At 36.9% G+C, this 25,277-nt stretch overlaps 1 protein-coding gene across 7 annotated transcripts in view; it reads left to right on the top strand.

Annotated features, from left to right (window-relative positions):
• ARID4B (AT-rich interaction domain 4B) overlaps positions 1-25,277 on the top strand; it is a 54,037-nt gene that overhangs the window by 12,892 nt on the left and 15,868 nt on the right. For 5 of the 7 annotated variants that reach the window (XM_036453559.2, XM_036453558.2, XM_036453561.2 and 2 more), the window contains exons 3-17: positions 1,374-1,484; positions 2,270-2,335; positions 3,288-3,378; positions 4,757-4,836; positions 5,330-5,421; positions 7,574-7,712; positions 8,658-8,737; positions 10,283-10,359; positions 11,281-11,435; positions 13,988-14,060; positions 15,915-16,009; positions 16,934-17,031; positions 17,726-17,969; positions 18,768-18,943; positions 22,790-23,044. In XM_036453559.2, the coding sequence (XP_036309452.1) occupies positions 1,374-1,484; positions 2,270-2,335; positions 3,288-3,378; positions 4,757-4,836; positions 5,330-5,421; positions 7,574-7,712; positions 8,658-8,737; positions 10,283-10,359; positions 11,281-11,435; positions 13,988-14,060; positions 15,915-16,009; positions 16,934-17,031; positions 17,726-17,969; positions 18,768-18,943; positions 22,790-23,044 (1,832 nt within the window). The remainder of the gene's footprint in view (positions 1-1,373; positions 1,485-2,269; positions 2,336-3,287; positions 3,379-4,756; positions 4,837-5,329; positions 5,422-7,573; positions 7,713-8,657; positions 8,738-10,282; positions 10,360-11,280; positions 11,436-13,987; positions 14,061-15,914; positions 16,010-16,933; positions 17,032-17,725; positions 17,970-18,767; positions 18,944-22,789; positions 23,045-25,277) is intronic. The other 2 variants (XM_045587058.1, XM_036453564.2) reach the window with 2 other exon arrangements.

Below are 25,277 nucleotides of genomic sequence, written 5' to 3'. Positions count from 1 at the left end.
TCTTTTTTTATTTTATTTTATGTTTTTATTGATTTTAGAGAGAGGGACAACCACCTTGTCTTAGTTTAAGTAATACCTTTCCATCTTTAAAAAAGTTATTAAAATTATTTGATATAAATATGGGCACTTTTGTTACATAGCATTAGAGTTTTTAAAAATATATTTTATTGACTTTTAGATAGAGAGGAAGGGAGATAGAGAGATAGAAACATTGATGGGAAAGACACTGATCTTCTGTCTCCTGCATGAGATCAAAACCCAGGTATGTGCCCTGATTGGGAATTAAACCCCGAACCTCTTAATCCACTGAGCCACACCAACCAGGCACATAGCATTAGAATTTTGAAAGAAAAAAGAATTATTTTTGGAGATGCTAGCCACAACTATTAGGAGTGGATTTACTTTAAGATCCAAGTAAAATTGATATTTTCATTATTTGTTGCTGTATAACAGTATTTTCCCCCTTACGTGTTATGGAATGTAATGGTAATAGATGGTAATGGGATGGTAATAGATATTAATAGGAAGAAACAAGAAAGAGGTCCTTTGGACAAACCAGATTGGGCAATGATGAGGCAGAGTGGGAATTCATTCAATAAACCAGTTTCCCCAAATTCTCCCTCTTTTTTTTGAAGGGGGAGTAAGGGGAGCTTCTTGGGATATTAGTATTTCTCGTAAAAACGCTTTGGGAAAAGTTAGTTACTTAATCTTTCTTTGGCTATGGAATTGATATAAGCAGAACTCCTTAGAAATACAGATCCTATATAAAAGTACTATTTACCTGATTGTAAAAAGTCAGAGCAGCTACATTAGGATTATTAAAAACCAGTGAACCCATGCATTAAAGCATTAGACCTCTGGGCTAAGTTTTATTGGAGACTTTCTAGATTGGATTTTGTAGTTTGAATACATGTGATTCCGCTTGCCCCTTTGATGCCATTCTGTCTAAAAGTTGTGGAGGTAGTGATAGATTCTGAATTTGGTACCTAAAAAGATATAGCCTGTGAGAAGAAAATTTCTCCGACTTTTCGCTTTAAGAACCTGCTTTTTCGTGGTCATGTAATGAATATATATTTGAATGGATGGTGGACAGAGGGGGCATGAAGGAATGGGCATATATTTGTGATTGAGCAAATTCATATTACGAACCATGTGTATTTTAATAGGAAAAGATGCCTTTATATTTTATATCATGTACATGTAAGTAGACTTTGATATATATATTTAGTTATTTTTAAGTTAGTGTATTTTGTAGATTGTTAACATGCATAGTTATCACAGCCTTTATAGCTATAATGAGATTTGATCTGCCATTTTGAGGTCTGACCGTGGGAAAGAACCAGAGTTTAAATCTGATTTGTTTGCATTGTTAGGCCCTGGACGAGCCTCCCTATTTGACAGTGGGCACTGATGTGAGTGCCAAGTACAGAGGAGCCTTCTGTGAAGCCAAGATCAAGACAGCAAAGAGACTTGTTAAAGTCAAGGTACAGTCTGCGTAGATTTTATAAATTACATGTCCAGTATTTACTATGTAAACTTCGATGAGTATATTTAACAATTTTTTTTTTTTCCCCTGCAAGATTAGCTTAGTTTGTAGGAGTAATGGCTATGAAAATACCTGGAAAAAAAGTTACTGTTTGTGATTGGAAGTATTTTACTGGAATGAAGTTAGATTAATATTATATATATTCTAGAGGCCCAGTGCATGAAATTTGTGCACAGGGGAGGGGGGTTCTCCTCAGCCCACCTGCACCCTCTTCAAACCGGGACCCTCTGGGGATGTCATACTGCCTCTCACAATCTGGGACCACTGGCTCCTAACTGGTCACCTGCCTGCCTGCCTGATTGCCCCCAACTGCTGCTGCCCCCCCCCCCCCCCCCCATTGATTGGCTGCCTTTGCATGCACCCCAGCCGGGCATGGAACCTGCCACCTTTGGTGCATGGGAGCATGGTCCAACCAGCTGAGCCACACCAACCAGGGCAGGATATGGTCTTTATTGGTTTTAAAGAGGAAGAAGAGAGAGAGAGAAAAACACTGATGTGAGAGAGGAACATGAGTTGGCTGCCTCCCACAGAAACCCTTACTGGGGATTGAACCCATAACCTGGTTATGTGCCCTGTCAAGGAATCAGACCCACCACCTTTTGGTGATAGAATGCCACTTGAGCCCACTGAGCATTCGGTCCGGGCAGTATACAGAAGGACACTACTTTTCAGACTTGGTATTGCGTGTGTGTGCATGTGTCTAATTAAATTCATCACCTCCAGGTGACATTTCGGCATGATTCGTCGACAGTGGAAGTTCAGGATGACCACATAAAGGGCCCGCTGAAGGTAATTCATTTATTTATTCATTTGTAATTCCAGTGCTTTAATGGTAAACATTAAAATTATACCCGGTCATTTCTTTTTAATTCATTGACTATTTTGTTGAATTGATAAGTACGTATTGCTCTCTAAATACATTAATAGATAAAATGCCGAGAGAGAAGCATGGACCAGCTGCCTCCTGCCCACCCCTTCCTGGGGTTTGAGCCCGCCACCTGGGCATGCGCCCTGTCCGGGAATTGAACTGTGACCTCCTGGTTCATAAATGGACGCTCACCCACTGAGCAACACCAGCCCGACACTCTGCTCATATTTTTAATCGATAGCTCATTTTGCTATTGAATTGTATGAGTGCTTCATAATATTTTAGATATTAAACCCTTTATTAGGTTAATGATTTTCAAATACTTTTCCCATTCAGTAGGTTGTGTTTTCATTTTCTTGATAGTTTTCTCTCCTGTGTGGAAGTTTTTTAGTTTGATGCAGTTTTAAAGACCATGTAAATATAACCCAGTATTTTCTTGATCAAATGGAAACTTTTAAATGATTGTCATTAGTTTTACATTTTAACTCTTAAGGAGACTTCGGAGCTATTCCTTCATTTTCCTCGCCTTCCTCCTCCAAAGGGGAGTGGTCATAGGGGCAGGACAGTCGGTTTCACGTGTGGTGATTCCAGTTCTCAAAGTGAGGTCTGAGGACTCGGGGGGTTCCCAAGACCCTTTTAGGGAAAAACGGGCACAACTGTTTTCATAATAATTCCTACATAGTATTTGCCTTTTTACTATGTTGACATTGTCACTGATGCCACAGAAGCAGTGGTGGTAAAACTGCTGGTACTGCAACACAAATCAGTAATTTTATTCTTTACTACCGTGCACTCAATTAAAAAAATAAAGCCAGTTTTTGGTTTGTTCACTTACCTTCTAAAAGTTTTTCTAACTTTTAAAAAATACTTTAGGTTGGAGCTCTAGTGGAAGTGAAGAATCTTGATGGGACATATCAGGAAGCTGTCATCAATAAATTAACAGACGCGAGTTGGTATACTGTAGGTAAGGGGATCCAGCTTTTAAAGATGTATTTTCAAAAATAATACAACCAAAGCAAAGTTTCCTTGATTTACTTCCTCCCCAGTACCATAAATGATATCACTGTTAATGGTTATCTTTCCTGATTAAAATTTTTATTTTATTAATATGTGCATAACGTATTACTTGAAATTATTTAGTTATACATACACTGAGTGGCCAGATTATTATGATCTCTGAATGCATAACAATGTGGCCACTCAGTGTATTATAGAATTAGATTTCTAGCTTTTTTCATTTCAAAATGTAACTTAGAGAAATTTATTTTTCCATCTTCACCATTTTTTTAATCGCCACCATAGGATATGTTTATTGATTTTAGAGAGAGGAAGGAGAGAGAGAGAAACATCGAGTGGTTGCCTCCCATATTAGCCCTCACCAGAGTATTGAACCTGCAGCCTTTTGGTGTAAGGGACGATTCTCCAAGCTACTGAGCCACCCAGCCAGGGCCCCCTAACCATTTCTAAGTGTACATTCAAGTATATTTATCTTGTTGAGTCACACTTTCTTATTATTTTTAGTTTGTGAGTTCTTTTTATATTCTGAATATTAACCCTTTGCTGCTTTCGTTGCAAGTACTTTCCTCATACAGTTTTACTCATATCTTTACTATGTCACAAAATATACGTATATTCGGTGTATATATAAACTTACAGTAAATTTGGTGGGACATTTTAGTACTTTAAATAAGTAAGTTTTCAACCGGGAGCAAGTTCACCACTCGGAACATTTGGCGATGTCTGGAGATATTCTGATGATCACAGCTGGGAAGGGGGTGCTAATGGCATCTATGGGCCGAGGTTGCTGTTCAGTATTCTACAGTGCACTGCACAGTCCCCCCCACCCCCCCACCCCTACCAAGAGAATTATCTGGTCCAAAATGTTAGTAGAGCTGTGGTTGAGAAGCCCTGCTTTCAATAAAAATAGAGTAATTATTTAATGGCAGACTGACTATATCAGTGTGTGTTTTTTCTGTTTCTTAGCTAAATCTGTAGCTTCTTACCAGCAGAAAAACTTGCTTTTCCTTTACCACATTGAGAAGGGTTAATTATCACTTAAATGGTTTCATACTGAAAAGCTAACATTTTTATTTGTTTTTTTCTGTTTGAGGGAAGAAGGCTTTTTATTTAAGGTATATGGTTTCTTTTTTGCTAGAGATCAGAAAAGATACTCAATGTTTGAAGCTGTTTCTTAGAAAACATAAAATGTGCCCTGAATTTCTAATGTAATCGTCTAAAACAATAAATAGCTCTATTTCTGCCTGGAAAATTAAATGATTTCTTTCATCTTGTTAATCTTTGAAAAACTCTTCAGCAGTTTCCATTTTTCCCTCTTCTCCTAGTGTTTGATGATGGAGATGAGAAGACGCTGAGACGGTCCTCACTGTGCCTGAAAGGAGAGAGGCATTTTGCTGAAAGTGAAGTAAGTAACCATGTAACAGGTGAACATCTATTATTTTATTTAATATATTATGAATCCCTATGTGCAAAGAAAATTTTGAGCTGCAGTTGGCCTTAACTTAGGAGTTAGTTAGGTCCTTACATATAGGTGTCTGATCTCTCAAAACTGTGTTTCCACTGAGCTGTGTTTGTTTTGTTCTGTATTTTAATCACTGTTAGAAGTCTGTCAGCCTTCAAATAGATAGTGAAATCATCTGAAGAGAATACTGTAGCTGATTTTCTTTTTACCTTTTTTCAGTAATGGGACCAATCATCTTTATTCTAATATCTCTAAAATGAGTTTTCTATCTTTAGGAAGGTAATATTTAGTTAGTCTTCTTGGATGCTTTTAATGTCAGAATTTAAGTATATTCTTTTTTCTTTTTTTTTCTCTAAGTATATTCTTTAACTGGTTTGAAAAGAAGAAAGAACTTGCAGTGTAGTAACTTTCTCGGGGTTTATGTTCTTACCCACAGACTCTGGACCAGCTCCCGCTCACAAACCCTGAACATTTTGGCACTCCAGTCATAGGAAAGAAAACAAACAGAGGAAGAAGATCTAATCATATGTAAGTCCGTTTTTATGCCTGTTACTTAAACCTGAATTCATTTCTCCTAGTGCTGTTGTGATAGTTACTAATTTTAAATTAATTTCAAAAATGCTAACTGAATCTAACAGTAATTTTAGATTCCTTAGCGTGGGTCCTTGAGGTTATCCATGTTAAGCCAACCTTAGCAGCTGGGTATCTACCTCTTATTTCTCCCTGCATGGATGGTGATACTGTAGTCAAAATGGAACGGCCCAACATTCCTTGAATACATCCTTTGCTTTCCTGATACCATGCTTCTTTATCTCCAATGCCACCTTCCATGACGCTGCCTCACTCATTCTTCAGTTCTCAATGAAAATGCTCCCATTTTTATGTGAACTGCTTCTCTCTCCACTCTTTCTTTGAAAACAGATACAATTTTTATCCTCCGAATTCTTTCTTTCTTTCTTTCTTTTTTTTCTTTTTAAATATATTTTATTGATTTTTCACAGAGAGGAAGAGAGAAGGATAGAGAGAGAGAAACATCGATGAGAGAGAATCATCGATCAGCTGCCTCTTGCACACCCCCCACCGGGGATGTGCCCGCAACCAAGGTCCATGCCCCTGACCGAAATCGAACCTGGGACCTTTCAGTCTGCAGGCCGACGCTCTATCCACTGAGCCAAACCAGCCAAACCGGTTTCAGCTCCTCTGAATTCTTTAAATTCTTTGGATTTATCTAATGTCAGCTGCGGGTTGTACATTTGAATGAGGGGTCAGGGTAGCCTAACTGAGATGACATAGGAGCAGAACTTTAGAGGAAGTGAAAGCAGAGGGCCCGGGGCTGTTCTGGTGCCAGAGGGCGTGGAGAGCTGAGGCGTAGCAGTAGCTGCAGGGCGGTCAGGGGGTTTTTATTTGAGGATAAATAACAACATTCTATGCAAATAACAGCGTGCTGGCCGGACTCACTCTGGCAGAGGCAGCAGATAGGCAGGAGAGAGACAAGCCTTGCTGGAAGAAAGTCTTGAGGAGATGATGGAGGGAAGGGGATCTAGTCCATAAACAGAGAATGAGTTTTGAGTGGAATATGGACATTTACTCCGTTTTATGTTGCCAATCAGTTTATATGTATCTTCCTGGTGTATGAAGCCTTCACACTTGTTAAGTCTTAAGAAAGCAATGAGGACTTTTATAAGATACAGAGGACTTTCTTGGCCAAATAAAGCCCAGTTTCTCTCTTTCTATGTTTTATAGATTTGATGTATGTTATCTGTGACATTGTGACTTTCTTGCTAATGATGATGATATAAAGGGCATCCATAAAACTCTAGCTGAATGAGCTTTTTTTTTTTTTTTTTTAAATTTCATTTTTTAGAGAGGAAAAGAGAGGGATAGAGAGAGAGAAACATTGATGAAAGTGAAACATCAATCAGCTGTCTCCTGCACATCCCTTACTGGGGATCGAACCCACAACCTGATTGTGGGCTTTCTCTGAAGCAGATTCAGTAGAACTTTTTTTGTTTTGTGTTTCTTTTGTCCTCCTTACTATAGTACTTTTTACTTTGCTTTTGTTTAATATCAAATAGACAGTTTTAGATCCTTTTTCTAACATCTTTCTAATTTACTAGTTCAATATACAATGTAACTGGAAGGGATTTTTAACAATACAAAAGAATCATATTGTGCATTTTATGAATATTTGTGCAAATTTGATGTTGAGAATAACAGTGATGATCTTTTATCAGATTGTCTCTTCTCTCTCCCCTGACTTCCCATAACAAAGATCTGCCTGCCTTCTTTTAAAATTAGCTTTGTACTGAGAGTGTAAAATTACTATGTCTATAACTCCTTTAATCTTAATGTAGGATCTAATATATTTTATTATGGATAGCATAGGGATGTTTTATATGGGGCCTTCAGCTTTTTGAGAATTTGGGAACCAATGTTAGTCTGTTCTGATCTTTCCCTTAATTGTTTAAAATAGCACTACATAAATGGGAAATATTTTCAGGAAAATGATGTGTTTTTCTTTAATAATACTTTTATGTTGGTATTCTTTAGAAATTTAGGAACTTAATTTAGTGTTTTGTAGGTATTAGGAAATGGAAAAAAATTTCTAGAATATCTTAGCAACTTGGTGTGCTTATTCTTTGTAAGATAAGTGGAAATATCTTATGTTTCCTTTCCCTAGCCCAGAGGAAGAGTCCTCTTCATCCTCCAGTGATGAAGATGAGGATGACAGGAAGCAGATCGATGAGCTCCTAGGAAAAGTTGTCTGTGTCGATTACGTTAGTTTGGACAAAAAGAAAGCCCTCTGTTTTCCTGCTTTGGTGAGTAACTTCAACATACAAGAGTTTCATTTTCAACTACATAAGTTCACGAAAAAAACCGCAACTGTTTGTCTCAGTGTTTTTCATAGGAGCAAAATGGGGAACTGGTTTTAGCACCGTTCAGTCCAGAGAAAGATTAGCTCTCAGAATGGCCTCTGGGTACAAGGAACTCAGAGTCATTTAAGAAAGACAAAATTCATAGGCCTCTTGCATTGGCGCCGCCTTTAGGAAAACGTGCTTTATCCTCACTGTAAATACCAGCTGAGGCTATTTCCAATAAAATAGATCTTTTAACGTTAGTAGGAAATCTTATACGGACTCCAGAAAGGTACCCACTTGGAAGTGTTTACTTTTTAGAGTGGGTAGTATTACAAAGAAACGTAATGTGTTTTAAAATACTTATTTAGCTGTAAATAATATAGAGCCTCATCTCTAGCTTTTTTTACGGATGGGAACCGTACTGATTAAGGTTTTATTATTTATTTATTTATTTTACTATATTTTATTGATTTTTTACAGAGAGGAAGGGAGAGAGATAGAGAGCTAGAAACGTCAATGAGAGAGAAACATCGACCAGCTGCCTCTTGCACACCCCCTACCGGGGATGTGCCCGCAACCAACATACATGACCCTGATAGGAATCGAACCTGGGACCTTTCAGTCCATAGACCGACGCTCTACCACTGAGCCAAACCGGTTTCGGCTGATTAAGGTTTTAATACCTGATCCCATTTTGGGTCCTGCCTTGCAGGTGATTCATAGGCCTTAGGACATACATTTCAGATTACTGGTGACTGTGTCCACGTGTGTGTACCTGTTTGCCCTAAAACTAAATTTAGTTTTTAAGCTGAAACTACTTTCTGAAAGGATTTAAATAATTGGTTCTATTGTAACTATCCATAAGCGTGCATTTACTTATCATAATTTCACCCTTTTTTTAAAAAGGTGGTTTGTCCTGATTGTAGTGATGAAATCGCTGTGAAGAAAGATAATATTCTTGTTCGATCTTTCAAGGATGGTAAATTGTAAGTATAATTCACTTGTTGTGAAAAAGATGCTATTTTTCCACATTAGGATGGTAAATTATAAATTTATTTCCAGTGACATTACCCTTTGCTTTTTGTCATTCAGAAAGTTTCAAAGTAAGATCATTTTTCATATTATTAGTAAATGTAGTATGTCTTTCCTTGTTCATGATGATCTTTGCTAACCTACACTCTCAATATTGTCGAATTTGTCAGTTTTGCTTGTGTAATAGCTGGTGAATTTGATATATCTACCATATCTAACCCTTGATTGATATATTAGTGGAAGTTGGTCCGAAGGTTGTGGGTTATTGTTAAGCTGATATATTAGTGGATACATTTATTGTTCTTGAATATTTAATTAGGGCTCGTTAATTGTATCTTAAGTGTTAAAGATGTTTTTCATATAGAACTTTCTTAGAACTGAGTTACAAATTTCTATTTTTTTCCCTTTAAGAATTGTGTGTCCAGAAAAGCCATACCTTTTATACTCTGCCTTATAGGATGACTATATCTTTAAAGGATGATCATATTTTAAGATTGGGGTTTGGGTTTTCAGGTTCTTAAAAGTGATTTATGAAAACCTATGTAAATGAAATGAAGACAATAAGAGAAATTGAATACTGGTTTGATGATATTAAGAAATTACTACTTTTTAAATGTTTGATAATGGTATGATATTTTTAAAAAAGAATTTTGAAGCTCCATAATGAAATTACATGTCTGGGATTTGCTTCAAAATAATCGAATTCAGGAAGGAGGGAGTAGGTAGGGGTATGAGCGTGAAGATGAGTTATTTAATGATTATCGTAGTTGGGTAATGGATATGTGGGAGGTCATTGCACTATTTGGCCTACTTTTGTGTATGAGATTTTAAAAATGAAAAGTTAAAAGGAATAGGCAAGCTGAAAATTGTATCTGGAATCATTTTTAGGCTTTTGTGGATTGACTGACACAAACCAAATGCGGGAAAGCTGAAGAATGATTTATCAGTGTCAGACAGGAAATATACATGACATATATGATAGAACCTCTTAGAGATGCTTACATCTGATTCCTCTTTATACTTGAGGACTTTAGTCTAAAACCTAGTTAAAATTTTGTTAAGAGAGCATTTACATTATAAAGTAGTACATTTTCTTCCAATATTAAATTTAGTGATTTCCTATGATTATTGCAAGATAATGGCACATTCTTATTGTTTGACTTCTTATTTATTGGATTGATGCATTCTGCTACCCAGACATTTTTATCTGTTGTTATTTTTAGTATTTCAGTACTTTTCATTTAGAACTTCATTGCTTTTAGCCAGGGATAATCTGATAATTTGAGATACCTTGTTTATCTCTATTCGAGGTGGGGTCCTTTTGTAGATACCCCATCTTGAATCAACATCTTATTAACATCTTATCTGTAACTTTCGACCTTGTGTAAATGTCAGTATCCCCATATTGTAAGTAGCTTTCTGTGATGTGTAATTAGGCTCTTCATTAATTTCTGTTGTATTTTTGTGTTTTTTCTTTTAAAATTGAAAAAATAATACAGTACTTCAGTACCCAGAAAGGATGTCCATGAAATTACAAGTGACTCTGCACCAAAGCCTGATGCTGCATTAAAACAAGGTGAGGCAATCTTGGACTGATAGTGTTTTTGGAGATTAAATTCTCGTAGGTGAGGGTGGGGTGGGGTGGGGGTGGAAGGGTGGGTAGAGATTAACCGAAGAATTTGGGTGCATACATGCATAGCCCACAGGCACAGACCACAGTGGTGAAGGAGGATGGGTGCAGGGTGGAGGTGGTCAAAGAGGAGAAAGGGGACCTCTGCAATACTTTCAATGAGACCTTCTTTAAAAGGGATATTTGAACACGTTGCCTTTAAAGTTGTACTTAGGTTTCTGTGACTTTGTCTTTGTAAGCCCATGTGTCTTTTGTTGTCATAGTTTCCTTTTTTTTTTTTTTCCCCCCCCCAGCTTAATATTATTTAAAGTGTGAAAGAACCATATCAGCAGCTACTGCTATAGTCTGGCTTTCGCCTCTGAATAAAATGTTAGTTCCCGAGGATGGTAGAAACAGGAATCAAAATAATTTTGATTTGGCATGTCTCATGCCATAACAATAGTTATACTTATTATATTATTCAGTGGTTATATTGAATGCTGTAATTGCATTTCTTACTAGATTTTTGACATTGTATGTAGCTGTTTATTTTCTCTTTGCTTATATTCATCAAATCTAATTATATGTTGTAGAGAAGAGTTAAAAATCATCAAGAATTTATTTACCTGTATTGTAAATTTTTGTTTAAAAGAAGAAAAACTGCTCTTTTGTGTTTGTTAGAACCTAGTCCCCTTCCAATGGTGGCAGTTTTGCCATGCTATGAAAACGGCTGCCTGAGCGGATTAAATGAGCTGCTATACGGAAAAGTCGCTAGCTCAGTGCCTGGCACACAGCGGGCACTTAGAGCTGTCAGCGGGATTTACTCAGTGGTTTTCATTTCTTTTTCCTATCTGGAGACAAGTCACATAGTTTATGGTCTCTTTCCAGCCTTTGACCAGGCGCTGGAGTTTCACAGAAGTAGAACTATCCCTGCCAACTGGAAGACGGAGTTGAAAGAAGACAGCTCCAGCAGCGAGGCGGAGGAGGAGGAGGAGGAGGAGGAGGATGAGAAAGAAAAGGAGGATAACAACAGTGAGGAGGAGGTGAGTGAAAACAGCGGAGGCCTTTACATCAAAGTTACAGTTGGGTTTTCTTTGAGTTAGAATTTGGCACTTAAGTCATTAATTACTTGAATATTTTTAGTATTAGAAATACTTCATAATAAAATTGTATCTGTGATACTCATTGTAATCAAGTAGTTTGCTTGCTTACCTTAAAATAGATATATGGCCTGGTGAAATGAAAAATAAGCATAGTTATCCCCATAACCTCAGAAACATTTCTTAATGTTACTCTGCTTTTGGTTTAACAGATGATTAAGGAAATACCCATCTAATATAGTAAAACTTTCACAAGCTTTTCACTGCTCTGTAGATAGCTGTCGCCTCATACATTGTTCACACTACATCTGCGTATTTTATTGAAATACCTAGGAAAGTATAAAATATATATTCCATCTAGTATTAAAAGAGTGAGTAAAAAAGTAAAGTTTAATGAGAATCTTCAATGATTTTATCTAATATAAATAGACGAGTCATTCTGATAAGATCTGGATTTATATAGATAAAGAAGCTAGTACTTCAGGTCTAGCAGTGACAGGTACCCAGAAAAGATGTCCATGATATTGCTAGTGACATTGCACCGCTGTACTCTTGCACGGTTTGTTGAGCGACTTCATGAAAGTTATTGGGTGAGAGGTACCGGTAGCGAAGGCTAGTATATTTGACCGTGAAGTGAAATGTATTTAATGTTTTCAGGAAACCAAATTAATTTCAATATGTAATATTTTAGGTACTTATGAGATTCTGCCACGTAACTATTATAGGCATGGGATTGCTTAATGATAAGTGATCTATGGTGACAAAGTGTAGTGTAAGTCTTCTCTCCACTGCTTTCTATTTAAAATGCTAAAATCACATAGGCATACCTGGGGTTCTACCCTCAGTGCCTTCCCTTCCCTCCCCCCCTCAGTCAGCCTGGCACCCTCCTGCTCCGTTTTCAGACCTCATCGTTGTAAGCGGAAACCTTCTGCAAACCATCCCCTTTCTCACCTCAGGAAAGTTAACCACTCGGTTTGCTAGTCTAAACTACTACCGGTCCTTGTACATATTTTATGCATAAGTACATTGATTTATGTCTGTTTCTTAATTCCCCTACTGATCTATCAGCTCCTCGAGGGTAGCGACCTGGCCTTCCTTGTACTCACATTCACAGTGTCTGACGTGTGTAACATGTAACAGATGATCAGCAAATGTTAATCACCAAACTGTTGGTGCTTAGATTGGTGTTTTTGTAAAAGCAAATCTGGTTTCCAGTTTAAACATTTTTTTTGTGTCATATATAAAAACTTGGCTTAAAAATTTTGCAACAGGAATTAATTTGGCAATTTATGAAAGCCAGATATTGTACCATGGGAACATTAGGTGATAGCTAGAAAATAGATTTCCTTAGACTTACTTCTGACTGCTTTACCGACACACAGCATATGTGGACCATGTTTAAACTGAGATTTGAGAAATGCAGATTTATCCTAAACAAGTTCATAATTGTCATTTATTCTCCTCTGCCCAGCTAGCAAGCCTGATAGCTTATCAACATGAGTATTTGTTTTTAACTGGCCTTCCTCGGCTCTGCTAGGGTATAAAGTAAAGGGGCAAATCTCGTTCAAACAATGGCATCAGACACAGTTTTAAAAAGGAAAGTGACTGATTTAGACTCTCCATTTCAAAGTCTGCTCCTGCCTTTAGTATCAGAGAGACACTGGCCTCAGCCAGAGTAACTGTCGCCTTGCTGTCTCCTTCAGGCCACTTCCTGAGCAGTTGCTCTTCGCCATTGCTCCTCTTCCTCTCATTGATCAGCACCTGACCCAGCGCATCCACCTGCCGGTGCTCACAGAGTGTTTGAGTGGATGATGGTCACCGCAGGGCGCCTTCCTCCCTCTCACCCACTCCCTGCTCCTTGCAGGACCCTCCCACTGCCACGGCCCCTGGCCACAGCCCTTGTAATTGCTAAATCGGGGAGCTATTTTATTACTTGAAGATTTCCCTAAGTCTGAATCTTCAGGTTTTGTAGATGGAGTTTGTTCCCCACTCTACCGATTCGGCACGCTTGCAGGCCTCACAGTGGGGCTGTGTGTAATCACGGACACTTGGAGTTACCGCTACTGGGACGCACACTTGGACAGTTCTCTGAGGAGCGATGATCAGTCAGTTTTGATGTGAAATTAAACCTGGACCCACTTTCATAGATGTGAGCGTGGGTCGTCTCTAGCCTGTGACCCTGATTTAAAGCCTTGATCTCCTACGTGAGATAACCCATCTTTGTAGTCTCATTTCTTAGGTGAGAATTTACATTTGGGATTGTCACTTTGGAGATACCTGTTAGGGCACATTCCTCTCTCTCTAAAGCCTAAAATGTCTAGAATTTTCTGGGTTCGGACAGCTTAGTATTGAGAAATAACTTGTATTTGATTAAAAAAAAAACCTTTGAAATATTGTAGTGAGTATTAGTCTTTGCTGTTGGTAGGAAATCTGCTTGTTTTATTCAATGCTTAACTGAGCAAAATAATATTCTGTTCTTCTGTGACTAAAACTAGGAAGAAATAGAACCGTTTCCAGAAGAAAGAGAAAACTTTCTCCAGCAGTTGTACAAATTCATGGAGGATAGAGGTGAGTGTGTTTCCTTCCTTTTCCCCTCTCATCATTAATACTGCGGGTATCAGATACGTAGTTAATAATTTAAAAATAATAATTCTGTTCATTAAGCTTCCTATTCCTGGTAATCTTGGCCATCTTTTTGATTGTCAATATCACCGGCACCTCGCATGTGTCTGTCACGTGGGAAGGGGAATGAGGACTCTGACAGTGTTTTGATGGATGTCATGGCCGTGGACCCATCAGTGCCTGTGTTCTGTCCTGTTGTTTCTTCATTCCCGTTAGTGCTCTTCTGCCAAAGAGCTCAGATGCTAGGGAGCAGCAGCAGAGCGGGGATCATAGCAGCACCGTTGTATTTGCACCCACATAGATGCCACAACCACTGTTTGACACACGCGCGTGTGTGTGTGTGTGAGAGAGAGAGAGAGAGAGAGGTAGCTACACTCTAAGATGGACCCTAAGTCTTTTTATAAGGCTCAGCCTCACAGCTAAGAGAATGATCCCACACACAGAGCTAGAAGTAAAGAAATGTGACAGTGTTACAAGGTGAAGCGTGGCTTAGCTCCTTGAACCTGCCTAGTGTTATTACATAGATGCAGGGCTGGGGGAAAGAGGAAGAGGTGCTGGCCTGTAGTGGTACCCCAGTTCTCCAGGCCTGCGGGACCGTTACCCTCTTGCTCATCTGCTCAGAGTGTAGGTTCTCCTTTCTGGGAAGATGCGAGCAAGGGAAAGAAGTCGGGAGAAGCAGAAAGCTCTCTACCTTGAGGATAAGGACATGAATGAATAAGATGTGGAAATGCCACTTGACTCTAGTTATTTTTAAATCTTTGCTTGCTGATGAGTAGAAGCTGGCTCTGTTTGTCTTTTCATAAATGATAAGTGGCTACTATCATGTAGTTATCTTTTTATAGAATATACATTGTCCTTGATTCCTGTGTTGTTATTTGTATAAATGCAGGCTTGGCCTAAGAAGGTAGGCTATTTCTTAGGCTTTTATGTGACATAAATAAAAGGTGGTGAATAAAATCTAATATTAGAACAGTGATTATGCCAGTTTTATATTTTTTGAAAAGGGCCATAGGTTGGGTAGCTCTGTTCCTTATTTCCTCTACCTTTTCTAAAGGTTTAATAGTTTGTGTCCTTGCCCTACATTTTTCCATATTAGAATGAAAGACAACTATAGCTTTACTCTAGAATCACTTACAGAAGTAAAAAACTTTAGTAAAATGCAAAGAAAGGAAGGCCTGCCTGGGCAGCTCAGTTGGTTCGAGTGTTGTCCCATATGCCAAGGTTGTAGGTTCAATCCCGTGTCGGGGCACATACAAGAGTCAACCATGAATGCGTAAGTAAGTGGAGCGACACATCGATACTTTTCTCTCATCATTAAAGAAAAAATCTCTAAAATGCAAAGAAGGCATAAAGACAACGCCATGTGAAGCAGGTGCCCATCATTTCAGCAGTGTTACCAAACCTTGTTTCCCTGATTTTTCAAATTATTATTATGCTTTCTTTGGTATTTATTCTTTAACTCACAAGGAGAGTAATAGTGGAATGAAATCATATAAGGTTTCAACAACCTGGTAAGAGGGAGAAAAATGTTAATGAAATGGACTTTAGTAGACGTCCTTCCCCCCTGCCATGTATATGCAGGGTAGGACAAAAATTGGTTTACAGTTGTTCAAATGGAAAACGCAATAAATTAATAAATAATCATATAAGAATAAACTGTTTTATACTCACAACTGTAAAGCTACTTTTGTCCCACTTTGGTTGTGTATGCATACACTCACTGCACTGTATTTGAATCTTTTGAAATTTTAAATAAAAAATGCAGTGTGATTTTAATATATTTTGTGTTTTCCTTAACAGGCACACCTATTAACAAACGACCTGTGCTTGGATATAGAAATTTGAATCTCTTTAAGTTATTCAGACTTGTGCACAAACTTGGAGGATTTGATAATGTAAGTATTACAATCAAAAGTGAAGCATGTTTTTACACATGTTTTCTCATCTAAAATTATTTATTCCAATGAATAAAAAATGGAAGTGACAGGTTAGAAACAGAGCTGGCTTCCTCAGAACAAATTTAAATTCAATTAAAGATTTTTTTTAAATGAGCTTTCTAACTTACTGATTTTTCAAATGACTGTCTTTTCACATTTAGCATAGTTTTTTTAAATGAAACTTTCTTTGTTAAGTTTGTCAGACTTTCATAAACCACCTAGTTATGTCTTAAGTCACAGCATAACTACAGTATATCGATGGAAATTTTTGCTTATGTCTTCCACTAAACTGTACCATACTTGGGAGCATGGATCTGTGTTAATCTTTATATCTGAATCTCTTCCACTGTGCCTGATATATAAAACATATCATTTATATATGTATTTATAGAAACATCTTTTTTTGAACTAGAAGAAATTATCTTAAGATTGCCATGTCAAATGATGCTCATCTAATTAAGACTGAAAATTTTTTTCTGTAGAATCAAATGTTTTAGTAAAAGCCATAAGGACTGCTTTGATTTATTAGCTTGTAAGGTTTTTGGGACATGATACGTCATTTTAAAATTTCTGTCTCGGTTTCTTCATTATAAATTTTGATTAGGAATTTGGACATTTTCTGATTTACTGTAACAGGATTTATTTAAAATGAAATGTTATAATATTTCAACATTTATTAATTCTCTGAGATTTGTTAGAATACTAAAACTTTAGAATATTGTTGTGAATCAATTTTTTATTTAGTATTTATTGAGATGGATATTTTTCATCCATTTGAGACTAAAACTAATAAATATAAACATTTATATATATTATGTTTATAAAAATATTTTTATATTCCTACCTTTAACTTGGAAGTTTTCATTTCACTTTGTCCATTAGATTGAAAGTGGAGCTGTTTGGAAGCAAGTCTACCAAGACCTTGGAATCCCTGTCTTAAACTCAGCTGCAGGGTACAATGTTAAATGTGCTTATAAAAAGTAAGTCGGTGTACTTGACATAGCTATATTCCCTGTTTTATCCAGAAAGCAGGATGGGATGTATCCCCTAACTGAGGCTCCAAGAAGAAATCAGAAATTTTCGCTAGAGCAATCACTATAATATAACATTTTCTAGAGCATTCTGTGAACACTAGATCTATGAGATAGTCTGTGAAGCAGCTTTTGTGGCCAGGTAAGTTTTGAAAGTTAGGCACACACAAGTTTGATTCCTGGTCCTGCCAGTTACTAGCAATCGGTGTCCTGGGACCATTCCTTTGTTCTCCTAAGCCTCAGTTTCCTCATCTGTAGAAGAAGAGAGTACTGCTTGCTTCATAGGATTACTCTGAGGATTAAATGAGGCTTTACATGTGCTTAGCGGCCCAAAGCCTGGCTTATAAAGAAGCACTCAACAAACATGCTGTCACTAGAGCTTGTAAAAGCTACTGTTGTTACAGTTAGTATATTTAAGATTATGACTGTCTTCTCACTTTCAGCATAGTTTTTTTAAATGAAACTTTCTTTGAAAAATTTCTATTTGGGTTAAAAAGATCGGGAAGAACTGAACTAGAAGAAATGAGAATGTTAATAAGGCTCCATATCTGAAAACCAAGAGAAATGGACAAATTTAAATAACCACAACTCTACAGTAATATTTCAAAATTTTTCTAAATGTAATTTCTCTCCATGTTTCTAGATACTTATATGGTTTTGAGGAGTACTGCAGGTCGGCCAATATTGAATTTCAAATGGCACTGCCAGAGAAAGTTGCTAACAAGCCATGTAAGGAGTGTGAAAATGTAAAAGAAATAAAAGTTAAGGAAGAAAGTGAACCAGAAATGAAAGAAATAAAGATTGAAGAGGAGGAGAAGATGATAATGAAAGAAGAAAAGCCTGCTGAGGATGATGCTGAAAGAAAGGAAAATATTAAACCCTTCCTGGTAAATCCATATTGTCCTTTGCCACCTTTGTTTTTTTGTGTTTTTTTTTGTTTTGTTTTTTAATATATTTTATTGATTTTTTACAGAGAGGAAGGGAGAGAGATAGAGAGCTAGAAACATCGATGAGAGAAACATCGACCAGCTGCCTCCTGCACACCCCCTACCGGGGATGTGCCCACAACCAGCGTACATGCCCCTGACCGGAATCTAACCTGGGACCTTTCAGTCCGCAGACCGATGCTCTACCACTGAGCCAAACCGGTTTCAGCATCCTTTGCCACCTTTGGTAAATTCTCCACATACTCTGAAGATTTGTTAATTTATTGTATACTTTTATACTTAGATTGTGCATTTCTTCAGTAATTTCTATTTTTGTGTTTAAAATAGCTGTTCAATAGTTCTGCCTAGTGTTTTTAAGAATGCAGGAGTTTTGTTTTTTTTTTAAATATTTTTTTTTAATTGATTTTGTACAGAGAGAAAAGGAGAGAGAGGGAGAGAGAGTTAGAAACATCGATGAGAGAGAGTCATCTATCAGCTGCCTCTTGCACACCCCCTACTGGGGATGTGCCCGCAACCAAGGTACATGCCCTTGACCGGAATCGAACCCAGGACCCTTCAGTCCCCAAGCCGGCGCTCTATCCATTGAGCCAAACCGGTCTCAGCAAGAATGCAGGAGTTTCTTAAAATAACTAAAACCTTTCTCAATATTAGTATTGGTTGGTACCTTTTTTAATTAGAACAACATTTAAGTTGATAGTATTTATTTTTGTTGGTTTAGTTGCTCTGATCTTTTTCTAGGGAAGTAAAAAGAATTTATTAGAATCTATATCTACACAAAGTGATCAGGAAAAAGAAGTTACCATAAAAAAGGCAGAAGAAAATGAAAATCTGGTGGACAAAAATGATGATACAACTGGGATAGATGAATCCTTCAGCATAAAGGTAGAAGCTGAAGAAGAAAAAGCAAAATCTGGGTAAGAACTCTGTTTTTGGTTAAGATGCATTTTAGCCGAATGAATTCCTGTAATTTTCTCTTGGTATGTGCGTGTATGTGTGAATCGAAATTTGATTGACAAAATATAGAGTAATTGGCTGACTTGTACTTAGTACCCTAATTGCATTTGCCTACTTCAGAGACCTGACCAATGCCAATGTAGCAAAAGGTCATATATTCGATTGATTCTTTTTGCTCTCATCATAGAAATTTATAAAATTTTCAGCTAGAGAAAAGTCCTTTTTTCTACATGAAGCTCTGCTAAATAACCGAATAAGACAAATTTGGGAAAAGGATTTTCGCCAATGTTTTGTAGGTGGTATGTTGGCTGTAGATTTTGACAGTTGTATTCATTTCTTAAGCAAAAAAATAAGAATGGAAAAGTGCTAATAATTACTAGTTTTTAAAAGGACAAAATTGTTATGCTGTGTTTTATGTGCAAGTAGCATTTACTTGTTTGGGTTAGTTTGGAATGAAGAATTATTTAGCAATGTAATTTGTACACTGCCAGTGATCTTTGGTATCTAATCTTATTTCTGAGCTTTAAAAACCCTAAACATTCCTCACTGTTGCTGGCCCTTTTCAAAAAGTACAACCAATGTTTTTTAATCACTTTAATATTTATCTGAAATTTGGCCACAGCATGAATCCAAGGAGGGAGGGAGGAAAAAGAAAAACATGTTTAATGAATATAGTAAAAGGTGTTTATCTTTGTTACGTATCTGTGTGTACAAATATATCGCTCATATATTCCTTACTGCTATTGCAACTATTAAAAAACTTAACGAATATCCAGTTTTTTGCTAAAATCTCTTGATCCTTTTAGTGTTATTTTGCAAATTTGGCCTCAGCATGCAGATAAAATTTAAAGGGGAAAAAAATAACCCTGGTTTAGATGAATATAATTTGTTTCTTCATTATATTTGGTTATAGTTCTGTGTATGTAAATGTTTATTTGAAATCATACATACTGCTCCTGGGGACTATTTCAACTGTTAAGAAAGAACTTAGTAAGGATTTAGCTTTCTGCCTAAAAATGTGACATTTAAATCTGCAGCTATTTCTGGAACATCTACTGTGTCGAAGGCACTCTGATAAGCCTTTATTTTCTCTTTGTTACTAGTAATTATCTTTACTTTTCACATTAGTACTTTAAAAACATTATTATTAGTAAAATCTGTATTTTGTAGGGCTTTGTTAATTCATTTAATTCTTCAACTATATGGCTTTCTTACTACAGAGATACACTAGTGTATGTCATACCACAAACTGATATTATCCTGGTGTGACTGCCCTTGTTTGATATTTTTTAGAAGCATTCTGTGTTAGAAATGAAAGTCCACAAGTGATTTCTGAATTTTATTATATCAGTGCAATAGAAAATTTTACAGATCTAAAGAATTAATATTGAAGTATTTCTCTGATATATAACTTCCACTAAGTAATTAGCTACGACCAAGAATTTTTAATGACCTGCCTCCATATTTCCACGTCTGGTCCATACTAGGTATTGGTAAGTTGTAGCCTTTTTCTTTTAATTTGTTTCATTGTAAGGAGTGTGATATCAAACTGGTTAATTTGGATATTTCTTTGTGAATTCAGATGAAAAATTCTTGCTGGTGTGTATTTGTATGTAATGTATTCATTAACTTCATTTCTTTAACCTGTATGCTGGTTGCATGTTACACATTCAAAGGCTGTCTTTCTTGGCATTCTGTCTTGAATCTGGTTTAGTACACTTACCTCTGATTTTGCTACTGAATTCTTAGAAGAATTTTCTATGGCTGATTCAAGCCAGTAATTGTGTTGTCTGTTATCTATGCATCAGTATATTATTTTCATGACTTTTATTTGATTGTTGTCTGAAGTTGCTATTAAATGTGAAATTTTTGGTTTTGGTTTTGATTTGTTAGTACAGAGTTTTTATTCAGATTAAATAAAGATTACTCTGGCTACCACATAATGTAGGCTGGTGCTTGCAATTCTTGGCATTTGTCAGTTGGTTGAGCATATTACATGATATAAGGTACCGTTTAGAGTTGTTTTCATTTTTTCAAAAGTTAGACTTTTTATTCTCTCTTTCTCGTTTTATATCATGATTCTGAGGTGCATAATAAGTCTCTTGTTTTGTTGTGGCCAGCACAATACATTTCCTTTTTCCCCTGATATTTTAACTTTTAATTTTATATATGTATATAGTATGTAATACACAGATAAAACATTTGTTTAAACTTGTTAATAATACCGTAGCTTATCCATAACACCCTTTCTGATAATTCCTTGGATATTTTAGCCTTACTGATCTTTAATTTTAAAGCTGTTCATGTACTTTCAATAATAGAGTTCATATTTTTTATCTTAGACAACAGTAGGTTTCCTTTAGGTTTTAAGTATATATTCATTTGGCTGTTATTTGTTTGTTTATCTGTTGTTGAAAGTATTACAGATGTCCCCTTTATTTTTCCCACTGATCCCCTTCACTGCCCACCCACTCTTCCCAGGCCTTCTCTCCTTTGGCTGTAGATTTGTCTTTAAAAGAGGGATGATTCTTGAGAATCCTTACAGACTTGGGATATATTTCAGAGAAAATTGACACATTTGACACTTTTATGAAGTCAGACTTAATTTTATAAGTTTATTGTGCTTCCCTTCCCATCCCTCACTGTATAGAAGGAAAACAGTAGAATAAAAAGGGTTATAATGCTTTTATCTCTTATTTCTATGTTATTTTTGTTGCCTGTTTAATTAGGAATGCTAAAACATGTTATTGATAAAAAGGTTGCTTATGAGAATATTAAAAATTATCCGTGGAAGTTGGCTTTTTTGTATAAATATTATTTCTATTAACTTTTAAAATTTAATGCTCAGCTGTCTTGTGATTCTGTTCTATGATGTTTATTGGTCAGCTATAAAGTGATGGATTCTTTTTGAGAGGAATCTGTTGTCATACATTTAGACATACTGCAGAGTAGATAAAAACTTAACTAAATGTCGAGTTTCATGCTAAAGTATTGATTTTTTGCAATCTAGTGCTTAGAAAGATTTATGGCTTGAGATTCTCCACAACTTGTTCAATACAGATTTGTGGCTAATATAAAAGGAATATGAATACTCAGTTTTAGAAAGTACAGGATACTGAAAAGATCAGAGTGGTTTAACTTGGAACTTTCAAGTTGAGAGAGTTGGTAGAAAAGAATTTTAGTGACTATTGTCAAGAGAGCAGAAATTTTGAAGTTTAGAAGAATAAAGAGAAAAAAACTTGATGGCATATGAAAGTGAAGTTAGTAGCATATACTTGGGACAGGTACAATAACATTTCAGTATATAATACATGTGATGTTAGTCGGAGCACCTTTTAAAGTTACTAAGACTAGCCGCTGGCTTGGAGAAGTTTTTGCTTTAAATATCCTGAGGCTCGAAATATTTGAATCAACAATAATTGTAGTCAGAAAATGGCTACGAGGTGTAATGGTTTTTGTTTTTGCGAACCGAGCTGTGAAACACTCTCACAATAAAACCCGAGAAAATTGTAACGGTCCACTGTTCCTTGCTCTGCAGCACACCTCCTGTCCGTCTGGCTGTTGGAAGCTTTCTTTTAACGCACTTACTTTTCAATGTTCTGTTCTCTAATGTACCTTTTTTGTAGCCATGGTCGTCTTATGCCGTTTTAGTTTTAATATTAAATTGAAAACCAGAGCATTTCATACGCACGGAACCTGCTGTTCCCGGAGCAATCGCAGCCACGATTTGTATCAGTTTATGTGGTTTGGAACTGGAAAGCTTGTGAAGGGGCCCATATTAACTGCAATTTCTTAAACCTTTCAAGAGATGAAACGAATAAAGAGGAAGAGGAAGACGACGAAGACGCGGAAGAGGAGGAGGAGGACGAGGAGGAAGAGGATGAAGAGGAGGACGACAACCAGGAGGAAGAGGAGTTTGAATGCTATCCACCAGGCATGAAAGTCCAAGTGCGGTATGGACGAGGGAAAAATCAAAAAATGTATGAAGCTAGTATTAAAGATTCTGATGTCGAAGGTGGAGAGGTCCTTTACTTGGTCCATTACTGCGGATGGAATGTGAGGTAACTTGAGTTTTAGCTAGTGATTGCTACCTGAAAACACTGATTCATGATTTCCTATTTTAAGACGTAATGAACGAGCTATAGGCTGATTAGTATTTTTATTAAGGTCATAGCACTATGTAATAAATAAGTAGTTTTTAGTATGTAAATGCCTCGTATAGTGACTTCCTACCTCCTATTAATACTTAGAAGACATCCTTGGTATCTGTCCAATAATGTTTACATTACATGTGGATCAAAGCGACACTTTGGTGAAATGATAGAAAACCCTTACACATGTGAGAGATTCGAGCTTCTTGATGCCTACAGCCAATGCTCAGGCTTCTTGCTCTCTTGCATTTTCAGCTACCTTGCCATAGTAACCTCTGTCATCTTCTGAAGTCGTCATTTCCTTCCTTCTGCCATCCTGTTTCTTTCAGTAGGCAGGGCGTTCAGCACTGAGATTGCTTAAGAAGCGTTAGCTATCTCAAGAAGGCCTTATCTCCTCTGGGCAGTGCTTGTGTGGCGGTGTTTTTCAGGAGCCTCAGCAATGTAGTGTCATGTCTGAAGCATGTGGTTGCCATGTAAGCGGGGCTGCTTAGCTCAGCTCAGTGCACGTGCTCCTTTCCCCACCCAGGTAGCTGCCAGGCAAGGCAGAGGCGCGGTCTCAGGTTGGGCTGGATGAGTGCTTTTCTTACCAGAAGTTGCCTTTGGCTTATCCAAAGAAATTCTGTATTTTAAGTTTGTCCAAGGCTCCTGTCAGTTCTGGGATCTGATCATTTAGGTATCTTAAGAAAAACTTCTTCATTTGGGAAAGTTTAATACTATTTTTGAAATAAGATTCTAGCCCTTGGAAAGGTAATCACAGGAGTTTTAAGTGGCGGCTGCATGAGTGCCTAGTCTCTTCAAGGAGGAATATAAATATAATTCTCATGCTTTAAATTATAAAAATTTTTTGGAAAGTCATTAAAAAATTTCATCTCTTAAAAATAATAAATTAACTCTGTTCCGTAAAAGTACATTTTGTGTTGTCTGGCTGCAGCAGTAGGAAACTCCAGAAACATCTAATCCGATTTCCTTATTTATGGTGAGAAAAGTGCAGGTCTGATCCATTGGGCTTGTTCTTTATTTCTGGCCCACAAGATTAACCAAGTTTTTAATTTTAAGACTTCACTGTCATCAGTGTTGTCCTGAAACAAGCTTTTCCAGACGCCACTTTTAAATCGCGTGTAATTAGTTCTCGTCCGTCGGTCCTGACGCTGCCTTCATGGTGCGTGACGTGTCTCGCTGTAGTGCTGGCACTGATGAGATGTCCGGAGGAAGGCGCTCGCAATCTCAGATGCAGTTGCTGTAGGAATATTTTGCCCAATGATCGTATTTAATCATTTTGATCCTATTAAATGGTCTTATTCAACATAAAAGCAGAGGGAGTTCCATTTTTGCCTAGGGTATAAATGTTGAGTATGTTAGTTTAAAATTAGGAGAAAATTGAGTCAACAAAAATTAATTATTAAATGATGTCCACAAGATAGATAAAAGCCACATCATCTTTTTTCCTTCTCCTTTCAGTTCTGGTTATTTTGCTAGTTTATTTTATTTTTATATATGTATGTATGTATGTATGTGTATATGTATGTATGTATGTATGTATGTATGTATATATATTTGCTAGTTTATCTACAACAAGGCAGTTTTCTTAGTAGCCTTTTAAAATGCTTTAAATTCTGTGATGAGTGGGTAGAATTTAAGCATTCTCTAACTTTCACTATAATCAGGGCTTGATTGTTTTCTACTAATTATCTCAAACAAGAGGCTTAGTATATATGTGAGTTGAGACATTCATAAGATTATTCTGCAGTTAAGACAAAACTTTCTGTCTCATTAAGAAGAGATTGAAGCGGGAAGGTTAGGGAGAGGTGGGGAAGATGGGAAATCAACCGAAGGACTTGTATGCATGCATATAAGCATAACCAGTGGACGCAAGACATTGGGGAGTGAGGGCAGGTATGGGAGTGGGGGTGGGCAATGATAAGATATGTACACAGATAATACCTTAATTTAAAAAATGGGGGAAAAAGAAAAGATTGACTAAAGGAAAGTATCTTATTCCAGGAACATTTGGGTTTTAGGGGGTAGAAAATACTCGGTATTTTAGCTTTGAAATTGATCGTGGGTTGGGCAGGATAACGGGAGATTCTCAGTGGAGGCATTCAGGTGGTTAGTCAGATAGAAAGGAAAAGGAGAACTCTTCTAC

Source organism: Pipistrellus kuhlii, unplaced genomic scaffold (genome assembly GCF_014108245.1).
Source record: "Pipistrellus kuhlii isolate mPipKuh1 unplaced genomic scaffold, mPipKuh1.p scaffold_m20_p_25, whole genome shotgun sequence".
Classification (NCBI taxonomy): domain Eukaryota; kingdom Metazoa; phylum Chordata; class Mammalia; order Chiroptera; family Vespertilionidae; genus Pipistrellus; species Pipistrellus kuhlii.
Note: the sequence above shows the minus strand (reverse complement) of the source record. Positions and strands in the feature narration are given on the sequence as shown.